This window comes from Physella acuta, unplaced genomic scaffold (assembly GCF_028476545.2).
Source record: "Physella acuta isolate Inbredline_101_S28 unplaced genomic scaffold, ASM2847654v3 ptg000439l, whole genome shotgun sequence".
Lineage (NCBI taxonomy): Eukaryota > Metazoa > Mollusca > Gastropoda > Physidae > Physella > Physella acuta.
The window spans coordinates 106,200-117,608 of record NW_026731958.1 but is presented as its reverse complement, the minus strand read 5'-3'; the positions used below and the strand labels follow the sequence as shown (position 1 = coordinate 117,608).

At 35.7% G+C, this 11,409-nt stretch overlaps 1 protein-coding gene across 1 annotated transcript; it reads right to left on the bottom strand.

Moving 5' to 3' along the window:
- Window positions 1–5,501: 5,501 nt before the first annotated feature.
- On the bottom strand, window positions 5,502–8,695 carry LOC131943046 (uncharacterized). Its single transcript, XM_059303054.1, has 4 exons — window positions 7,751–8,695; window positions 7,474–7,613; window positions 7,195–7,316; window positions 5,502–6,606 (listed from the first exon to the last, which is right to left on the bottom strand). The coding sequence occupies exons 1-4, from the start codon at window positions 7,929–7,931 to the stop codon at window positions 5,547–5,549; spliced, it is 1,503 nt and encodes a 500-aa protein (XP_059159037.1). The 5' UTR covers window positions 7,932–8,695; the 3' UTR covers window positions 5,502–5,546.
- Window positions 8,696–11,409: the final 2,714 nt, after the last annotated feature.

The following is an 11,409-nucleotide window of genomic DNA, read 5'->3' as shown; positions in this document are numbered from 1 at the left end:
TAAAAACATGTTCTTGTTAGTCGTAGACAATGCTAATGATGATAAATAGCTTTAACTCAAACTTGGTCAAGGGAGGTAAGATACTCTAGTGGGTTCTCTAGTCTTGTGACAGATTCTAGGGGTGGACCTTTTAAGAATCGGCTTTTTGTGTCAGAAAGGAAATAACTTTAAGAAGACCACCCCCCCTCCACCCAACAAATAATTGAATGTTAAAAAAACTGAAAATTGTGTATAGAGATGATTATGAGTATTTTTGAGTTAACATTGTGTATAATGTTAGTCCAGAAGAAGATACATTGTATGTGTCTAATAAGTAGTTAGTGCTGTGTGGATAAATGTAATGGTACGTGTTTACTCAGTAGTTTAGAGATGTGCGGATATATACGTATGTGGCGATGTATTGGAATATTTTAACAGGTAATTCTGTAGACCTGTATCATTTTCTTTTCATTTAATGTATTGTACATATATATATCTGAAATCAAACTGATAAGAAAATATTTTTAATGTGATGCACTCGAGCACTTGATGGTCATGGCAGATAAGGCAAAGAATTTATTTTTATTATTTAATCTCTACACTCAGCATTCTCTTAGTCAGATTATGGCACTACTTTATAAGAAATATTAGTAAAAAAAATATTTAGAATTTTGTATTTAAGATGATAATTTAGATTTTTAAATATAAAAAAACAACAACCTACAACAGGAAGATTGTGCAATTTTTGGGCATTTTAATTATATGTACACATCTATCAAAATATCAAACGAAATAGATTATCTGATTGTAGTGGCCCTTCAGTCAGCTGTTTCATGGGGTCTGTGATATGTTGTATGGCATATTATGTTTGTTTTGTTGTATCTTGTTTGGAAATGGTGTGGAGATAGCTGAGATTTTAACTTGAAAATATATTTGACAACTATCATATTACATGTCAAAGAGAAATAAAAATTTGTTTTTTTTTTCAAATATAAATTGTTCAGTATCATAATTTTGTGGTTGAATGAACTCATAAAAGTAAATTTTGTGATGGAGAACAAGTTAACAATGTTAGACTGACAGGGGGGTACTAATGAACTTAATTGAAATGGTTGTCAAAGTACTTCAACTTTTAACTATTAGTTGCTATCTTGGTGCCAGCATGTACACCTGGCCATCCTAGTACTACATCAAGTACACCTGGCCAGCCTAATACTACATCAAGTACACCTGGCCATCCTAGTACTACATCAAGTACACCTGGCCATCCTAGTACTACATCAAGTACACCTGGCCATTGGTACTATACCAAGTACCAATGGCCACCTCAGTACTTCAGCAAGTACACCTGGCCATCATAGTACCCCAACTATTAGTGGACATTCTTGTGCTCCACCTTTAGTTATTCCCCCTTTTCCAGCAATTTCAAATCTCTTCATATGAAATTCCATAACTTAAAACAAACAAATACAAAAACAAGTTGAACTGGAGTTAGACATGTATTTGTCATTAAAGAGCCAAGTTAATATTGTTACCAGTTAGATCCATTCTAAGAAATTCACATATATGCAAGCTTTACAAGAAAAACAATAAGTTCAAAATTTTTAAAACCTTTAAATTAGCAATAATTAATCTAAAGCAACAAAAACACTGTCTACTTCTAGACACAAGAGAGTTCAACTTTACATGAATCAACACAAGCAGCAGCCACTACTCTGACCAAACCATTATTTTATAATCTCACTGCAACTGATATACACAAGCAATAAAAACAAAAGTACAAAAACAAGTTCAAATGACTTAAAGTTCAGGCAGTGATAACAATCTCAAAACCCAATGTTAAGTTTATCTCTATCACAAGTAAATAATTACAATATTGCACATAATTTTTTAATATAAAAAATATTTGTATAAATTATCATTGGGAAATATATAAAAATATAAGAGCATTGTTTTGACCATATATATATATATGTATAGCAATACATTACATCACGAGTGGTTTTTTTTTCTACTGATGGGATACTAGGTTGTGTGACTAGATGAGAATGGTGTCATGGTGTTACATCATGTGTCACTAGATGAGATTGGTGTCTGTGTTATATCAAGTGTGACTAGATTAGATTGGTGTCATGGTGTTACATGTGTGACTAGATGAGATTGGTGTCATGGTGTTATATCAAGTGTGATTAGATTAGATTGGTGTCATGGTGTTATATAAAGTGTGACTAGATTAGATTGGTGTCATGGTGTTATATAAAGTGTGACTAGATGAGATTGGTGTCATGGTGTTACATCTTGCGTGAATGATATCCTGCTGTCACTTTGGCAGAGCTGTGAGGAAATTGAATTATTCTGTGTCTTAGCAACATGCAAATCACTGCAAAAAATGAGTTCATTTTCACATGAAGCTGTTGAGTAATCTTGGCCACTCTTAAAACAGGAGAAGAAAAAGTTGAGTGCATTTATGGAAGAGGAGTTACAAAACCTCAAAAAAAAACTTATAAAATCCATAAACAGTACCTATAAAGAATAAAGTTAGGTCACCAAAATTTGTGTTGCTATAAAACCAGGCAGTGACAAAGGCATCAGGAATTTGGTTTTCAGTGTGTTACAGTAGTTACATGTGAATGAATGAATGCACGTATACACACAGAATTTGTTTTTCACTCAAGTGTGTTACAGTAGTTACATGTGAATGAATGAATGCACATACACACACAGAATTTGTTTTTCACTCAAGTGTGTTACAGTAGTTACATGTGAATGAATGAATGCATGTACACGCACACAACAGTGAAAGCTGAACCAGGTCTAACTACAAGTGCACATCTAATTGTGAATGGATGCATATTTCACTACAGTAATTGCATTACGAGGTCTATCTACTTGTGCTATAAAGTATAAAAGCATGAACATACATTGCCAAGCAGAGGTGTTCTGAACATCATTTTTGTTACAAGTTTTCCAAAGGTCTAACATTGGTTATTCATCAAATGCAAGCAACTTCTGTGGTGAATGAGAAGACAAATCACACAATATTGAAGAGTTACCATGAAACATTGGTAAAAGGAAAGATGTGATCAGTCCATTTCACATGCATGCCACCACACAATGTTGACATAAAAGTGCTCACACAAAAACATGTTACTGTGCATATTTTGTTACATCAGATACAGGGGTGTGTGGCTGTTTAGTAACTTGACAGATGGGATAGACTTGTTATTGACAGGTCTGAGAAGGGGTGAGACTTTAGATAGACTTGACATTTCTAACAGGTTACATGTGGGAGTAGACTTGTCATTACAAACAGGTTTAATGAGGGGATAGACACAGCCGCTGTAAAAATAATAAGGTGATATACACACCTAGGTTAAGGTAGCAAAGTACTGCCCAGTTACCTATCAGCTGAAGCTTTTATTGGAAACATGTTACATGATGTCATAGACCCATCTCTAGTTCCCCCCCCCCCGACCAACACCTACACACACATTTTTCCCAACTTTCAAATGCAAACAGATCAAACTTAAAATGTACATATGTACATAATTCTGTGTAGGCTTACACTTTTACTGTACACATTTTGACATTGTATTGCACCTTTACATAGAAGTACTTCAATAGAACTTAAGTTTTACAAGCATAACATGCTAAACAAATGACAGAAAACAATGAACAGTCTTAGAGTATGAGTGTAAAGCTTTTAGCCTCAAATTAATAATTTTTAAAATCTCATCACTGTTTTTCTAAGGTCATTTTCTATGAATACTCTATGTGTGATCTTTTGATTGTAACAATTTGACATACATCTGGTAATGGGTCATTGTCTTAAATATAATATCACAAAAAAGACACCATAACTACTTGTTCAGTATAGAAGAAATGGCTAATTATGACAAGGCCTGAAGTTTGGCCATGATATCATGAAATTTTACAGTAAAATTCTGCAGTCCATGGTGTCATGAAATGTTACAGTAAAATTCTGCAGTCCATGGTGTCATGAAATGTTACAGTAAAATTCTGCAGTCCATAGTGTCATGAAATTTTACAGTAAAATTCTGCAGTCCATGGTGTCATGAAACTTTACAGTAAAATTCTGCAGTCCATAGTGTCATGAAATTTTACAGTAAAATTCTGCAGTCCATGGTGTCATGAAATTTTACAGTAACATTCTGCAGTAAATGGTGACATGAAATTTTACAGTAAAATTCTGCAGTCCATAGTGTCATGAAATTTTACAGTAAAATTCTGCAGTCCATGGTGTCATGAAATTTTACAGTAAAATTCTGCAGTCCATGGTGTCATGAAATTTTACAGTAAAATTCTGCAGTCCATAGTAACATGAAATTTTACAGTAAAATTCTGGAGTCCATAGTGTGTGTGTGTGTGTCTAATGGTTGTTTTGTTGCCTTAATTTTGTTAAAGGTTTAGCAGCAGAAGATATCACTTTCAGTTATTTCAATGGGGTTCCAGGTTAGGCCAATAATTTACAAGGATGTTTGTTGGTCACACAGCTTCATTAAAATCCATCACCTCCCTTCCCCTAAATCTCAAGTAATTTGATGTTTTTACACTATCAACCTATTAGAATCAATTTAACGTTATTTTTACACTTCTATAATATTGCTGCTTAAATTTAACTAATGTATAAGCTGGAGTTAATATTAAAATATTTTGATACAATGACATCTTCAATTTTACCTAAGCAACACAAGTGTACAGTCATACATCATGTGATGAGATTGACCCCAGGGTTTAAAACATAAACATTTACACATGATGCACACTAAACTTGACTTGTGCAAGATAAAATATGACTTAGTTATCTAGACAGTGGATAAAACAATTCACTGCCTATATAGTTTCCTGTGACTTATTTATCTAGGCAATTAATAAAACAATTCACTGCCTATATAGTTTCCTGTGACTTATTTATCTAGGCAATTAATAAAACAATTCACTGCCTATATAGTTACCTGTGACTTATTTATCTAGACAGTGGATAAAACAATTCACTGCCTATATAGTTTCCTGTGACTTATTTATCTAGACAATGGATAAAACAATTCACTGCCTATATAGTTTCCTGTGACTTATTTATCTAGACAGTGGATAAAACAATTCACTGCCTATATAGTTACCTGTGACTTATTTATCTAGACAATGGATAAAACAATTCACTGCCTATATAGTTTCCTGTGACTTATTTATCTAGACAATGGATAAAACAATTCACTGCCTATATAGTTTCCTGTGACTTATTTATCTAGACAATGGATAAAACAATTCACTGCCTATATAGTTTCCTGTGACTTATTTATCTAGACAATGGATAAAACAATTCACTGCCTATATATTCCTGTGACTTATTTATCTAGACAGTGGATAAAACAATTCACTGCCTATATAGTTTCCTGTAACTTATTTATCTAGACAATGGATAAAACAATTCACTGCCTATATAGTTTCCTGTAACTTATTTATCTAGACAATGGATAAAACAATTCACTTCCCAAATAGTTTCCTGTAACTTATTTATCTAGACAATGGATGAAACAATTCACTGCCTATATAGTTTCCTGTACATCTGGCGTCTTCAAGCTTGCTCTGTGCTGTAAGGCTGGGGGGGAGGTGGCTTTAAGACCAGAGTCACTGAGTGCCTGCTGTGGTGCCAGTGACGAGCTGCTGTGTCGGGTAACAGTTGGTGCACCCACCACATTGGGCGGGGCATTGACGGTAAAGTTTGAGTGGAACTCCAAAGAATGGCCGCGCTGGGGGGATGCATGGTTTAAAAACGCCGAGTGCTTCAGATCTAGTATGTTTGAGTCGCTGGCCTTTCTAAACTGACAGCCATAGCAGGGAGATAATGGATGGGATATGTTCTCACTCTGATTGCTACTTGACAAGTGGGGCGGTGGCTCTTGCTCGTTTGGCTCGTCTAGTATTGCACTTGTGGGGAGGGGTGGAAGATGGATGTTGGTGTAGGGGACTCCCTGCCTGGGCACAAAGACGGAGGACATTGAGTGAGAGCGGGCCGGCACGCTGGACGGCTCGCTCATCAGCTGTTGGTCCTTGGCAGGCGGCATCATTTCTTCAATGATGGAGGATGTGTTGTAGACCTGTGCTGAGACCTCCCCTGACTCACTCAGCAGGCAGGTGTAGGATGGAATTGATGAGAAGGACCTTTGGCAACACTGCGCTGAATGCTCCACGGCTTCTTCATTATCACTGCTGGAAATAATTAAAGATAAGTTTCTGTTCCTGGGTGAAGTCTCCGAGTTTTGTTGAGCGCCCCCAGGTAGATGGGAGGTTGCAGGTAGGTGTGAACCCACCCCACCCCCAGTCTCACCTAGCGATTGACTGAAACCGCCACTGTCTGTTTCTCCGTCATGAGTACGCAGGTTTTTCTGTAGCAGTTCTACTGGAGAGATAGTCTGGGAGAATTCCAAATTTGAAATGCTAGATTCACTTCCGTATGAGAACATTCTAGCACATATTTCATCGTACGTGGGAGGGGCCTCGTTCTGGTCATCATGGCTGAAGAAACTGGGACAGTTGCTGCTGTAGCTGTGGGCAATGTCTGTGTACGAGGGCGGGGCCAGCTCATCTTGGTTCCTGGCAGTGATGCTGGAGTAAGACATGAAGTGGTGAGTGGAAACAAGTTCAAAACAAGATTAAATACTAACACCTGTATAACATGAGGCCTAAATATCTTATTCATGCGTGCACAAACTTTTTTTTTAAAAACCTGAAGCACAACTTGGTGATATCTTGGTGTTTACAAATGGTTTCTGTAAGTTTCTATTAGCTTACATGTATTAAATCTCTTTAAAATATGGATGGGATGGTGTGGAGTGGACAAATACTAGTCCCAGTCTTAAACTTAAGTTTGGATACTAGAGTAGAGTCTATAGGATTGGGTGCACCCAGCTATAATGTGACCTGACTCGCGTTAGAGAAAGTAAAAGCTAGTTGGGTAAAGAATTAACCACACTATCCCTTCATATATCAAAGTCACAGGTGAACTCTACTTCATCTGCCCCACTGACCACCAAATCCGAAAAGGGTAAAAACCTACTTTTTTTCAATCAATGACAGAAATGTTAAACCAATATGAAAAAAGCACCAGTGCCATGCAGCTCTAGTGCACCAATGTGAGTCACCCAAGGATCCACTGAGTTTGTTCAGCTACAAGAGTTGTACAAGTTTTCTTACTGTAGCTCATTGGTGTACATGTCCTCCCCATCCCAGTTTTCAACAACAATGGTGGCCGTACCGTTCACATCTTCACTCTCTGCATAGGCCGGTGCTCCACCATCATTATTCATATTTTCCATCTAAACATAATTTTTGTTTTAGTTTTAAAGTTTATTTCTTCTTGCAAGATTCATAAAACAAAAAGAAAAAAAAAACACTTTCCTTATCATAACAGGTTTAACCCACCACTAACCCCACTAGTACTGAATTTATCTTTGTACACAAAATATCTTTTACCTGCACTGATAAATTGGAGGTTCTATTTCTTTTCCGAGCCAGTAAAAATTGTCGGAAAGACAACAACAACATCAGTAGGGCTAAGGCAATCAGCAGTGGACCAGTCATTGAAATTTTACCCCCAAAGACATCATTAAAACCTTTTGATTAAAAAGATTTATTATATTTATAAAACGTATATTAAACTAAAATGTCAAGTAAACAATTACCGTAATAAAATACATCAATAGAATAACATCAATAAGAGTTAACCAATGGGTAAAATGGTAGCACTTACCAAGCCACGTGAGGATGGCTCCCACCAGCAGAAGAATGGTGGCAATGCTAGAGAAAAGAATTCCCCTACGTAGTGGTTCTTTGGAGTCAGGCGGGCTGAAGGAGGAAGATGGGAAAAATGTCCGCAGGGCACACCTCTGCCTATGCCGATTGGGCATGTGAATATGAGAGGAGTGAAACATGGTCAGGTTGTAAAGGCTGTCAATACCTCTGTTGCTGTAGATTTTGCTTCATTCTGAGAAATGTTCATCTAATCCCACCCACAAATTTCCATGGATGGACTGTTACCATGGTTACACAGTGGTAGAATTTTTTTGCAACAGAAATATTCTCCAGTTGTGTTACATTTTTAAATAAGTTCAAGCCCAAAACTTTCTAAAGACATGACATTCAAGTTATTATAAACATATCTAGCCACAGCCAGTAATGTTTTCCTTTCAATAATTTCAACCATTGTCAACACACGTTGAATAAAGCATCCATTTATCTTATTACTGCACCCGATTGGGGGCTAACAATTTACTACATAGGCAGCTTTGTCTTTAAGATCAATTAGTAAGAACAAATATTTTAGTCCTCCAGCTGTAGGCACATATCTGAAATATCAACTTGTTTTCTGATTGTGTGATGGGCCATGTGAACATAACAGACTTGAAAAAGTGCATCATACATGATGTGTACATCCTGGCCTTCCATTCAGTGAATCTGAGCAGTTGAGTTTCTTCAAGTCTCCTGAACATTTTACTCTACAAACATGACCTTATGGATTCTGACACTAAAGGTCTACTAAAAGCTAGTGTTACATTGTTTCTATCTTCCAACAAAAGCATAGCAGTTGACTATTGTTATGAGATACAATGTTAAGGCTTATTTCTTCCAAGCAACACAATTTTCAATTCTGTCGACAATTTATGTAATATCATCGTCTTGCTATATAATGAGCAAAGTCTTGTTTTGAAAAGAAAATATTTTTAAAATGAAGATTTCATATCTGTACAGCATCCTCTATGATAGCATAGTGGAGATTGTCAGCTGCTGTGGCTAAAAATATGCTGGTGGTCTACACTTTACAGTATTCATTGTTTTATAACCATTACAAACAAATTTCTTGTTTCTTTGTGATGTATCTAGAGAGGAGAAAAACAATTATTTCTTTTTACAAAAAGGGAAATTATTTAGATAATGTGAGTCATTTAGAAAGGGAACAACAATTCAATCCTATATATTTTTTAAATTTTTAGATCTACTAATTTAAATCTACTGTCTAGGGCTATTACTATCAATCGACTTTATTTATATTTCAATGGTCAAATAAACCATGGTTTACTGTAGTATAAATAAATGCCATAGGCATAACTTAACTTTCAACAAACATAACCCGATAATTTCCGAAGCTAAGGTTTTATTTACTGGTATCTCTATCATTATCAAAAATCAAATTCATTTAAATTGAATGACATAATTAATTACATTTAGGCCTACTGATTTACACTCACAGAAATCTAAGGTCTAAGATTTAAGATAGGAAATTAATTAAAATCAAGTGAAAATGTCTGAAATGATGATTGAAATTGAATGAATGAATTGAATGTCATTCATTAATGATTGTCAATGTGAATGTGAGCTAGACTGCCAGACCAACATTGATGAGTTATCTGTTATTATATCTTGAGTAATCTAGACTAGATCTAGCTCCAGTCTAGTATTTTTATTATATTTCGTGTTGTTGTTTATTAGATCTAGCGAGATTTAAAATTAATTTAAAAAATACTATAGAATCTAGGCTTAACTACAATAACTAGATCTAGATCTATATTTTTAAAAACCTACTTACTATGACACTATTTATCTATATACTACTAAAAGTCAAGTTTGTTTACATGTTTGAATATTTATTTTTTTGTTTTTTTGTTTGTTTGTTTGTTTGCCTGATCAAGTATCCTGATATGTTCGGCTCTATGTGGAGAGCTGTAAAATAGTATGTAGGTAGAGAATAATTTTTTAATGCAGACAGACTGTTAATCACAAATTTATTTAAAGACGTTAATTAATTAATTGATTTATTCATAGTTAAATTAACCGTATTTTTTTAAAAATGTTAATACTTTGAATAAACTTTGTGGGGATAGTGACGTCCCTTGATGTGTTTACATTTTTGGTTCAATAAAAATGGCGGACCCCATCAAAGACTTTGTGGCCCATTCAAAAGTTTAACGCGTTACAAAGCTAATTTTCTGTCGGTCATAACTTTAACAATACGTCCGTTTGCTGTATTTATTACGTTCCAACACTTATATCAATTTTCAACTGTCTTTTTCATTTAGTTTTACGATAAATTTCTCTAGATCTAAAGATCAGCTATCGAAGGAAATTTATGAATCTAGCCTAGATCTAGATCTAGCCTAGATGTAGGTCACTAGATTCAATGTAAATTCTACATCTAGAATCTATTTCAGGCCTTAATTATTTTATATAAATCTTTGTTTGGCTTATTTAAGATAAAATTTAATTTGAAAGTTAGTACTACTAGACTTATTTTTAGATCTAGATCTAGAATCTATACGCGTAAATCAAGTTGCATAAGGAGACACATAGTATAGTATAAAAATTCACTTGTGACGTCACGAGTAAATAGCTAAAATGGTAGCGTAGTCAGCTCTCATGCAGGAGGCACGGGTTCTAGACCAATATGTCAATGAAATTTTTTTTTTCAATTTTTTTTTTTAGATGTGAATGATAACGTTGCCTATCTGAACTTGGCAAGATACAGGGCAGGTGAAGTAGAGTTCATCTGTTTCTTTGTCCTAAGCATATGAAAGGATAGTGTGGTCAGATACATGCTCGGCTGGAATTGTTTTTTAAACGATAAAAACATGTTGTCTGAGACTTGGCAGGACACTGGGCAGGTGAAGTAGAGTTGAGTAGGTCACCTGTGACGTCAGTTTATGAAGGGATAGTCCGAAATCGGTGTTTTCGGTGTTTTTAAAAGATAAAAAACATATATTTGAATGTGGGGTCTGTTTTTTGTGACGATAAGTGACACTGCAGTAGCGTACCGAGGAGGGGGGGGGGGGACGGTAGGGGAGGGGAGGCGGGGGGTGGGGAGGGGAGGCGGGGGGGGGGGAAGGGGGGGTGGGGAGGTGGAGGGGGGAAGGGGGGGGGGACATATGTTGGGGCGCCAAAATGGTTTGGAAAAATAAATTGATAGGTTGAGGGGGGTTCAAATCGAAAGTTTGAGTGGGGGGGGGTGCACATCAAAAGTTTGAGGGGGGGGTTCAAATCGAAAACTTTGTCCCCGGGCGCCGGGAAGGGTCGCTATGCCTCTGAGTGACAGACGTGATGTTTTTTGATGGATGACCCCCGAAACCCACAGTTATCCAACGGATGACGGGTATTCTAGTAACAAATATTTTGTTTTAAATTATGCATATAGTTACTTCCCCTTGTTATTTTAAAAATAATAATGTATCTTATATTCCTACAAAACAAACTTGTCTTCCATTTATAATGAATATAATATATTATATATGAATATAAAAAATAAGGCCAACATCATAAATTTATATACAAATTTCCGCCGCAGTTTTTAATAATTTTACAAAAAAAAAAAATAACGATATTGAGTTGGCCTAACTTTTTTGATCTAACTTTTTAGTTTTT

Excerpts from the sequence above, each read along its gene's own strand:
- LOC131943046 (XM_059303054.1), bottom strand. The coding sequence starts at position 7,931 with ATGTTTCACTCCTCTCATATTCACATGCCCAATCGGCATAGGCAGAGG. Across the intron at positions 7,614-7,750 it reads AGCCATCCTCACGTGGCTTG|GTTTTAATGATGTCTTTGGG; the intron begins GTAAGTGCTACC and ends TTTAATCAAAAG. Across the intron at positions 6,607-7,194 it reads ATGTACACCAATGAGCTACA|CATCACTGCCAGGAACCAAG; the intron begins GTAAGAAAACTT and ends GTCTTACTCCAG.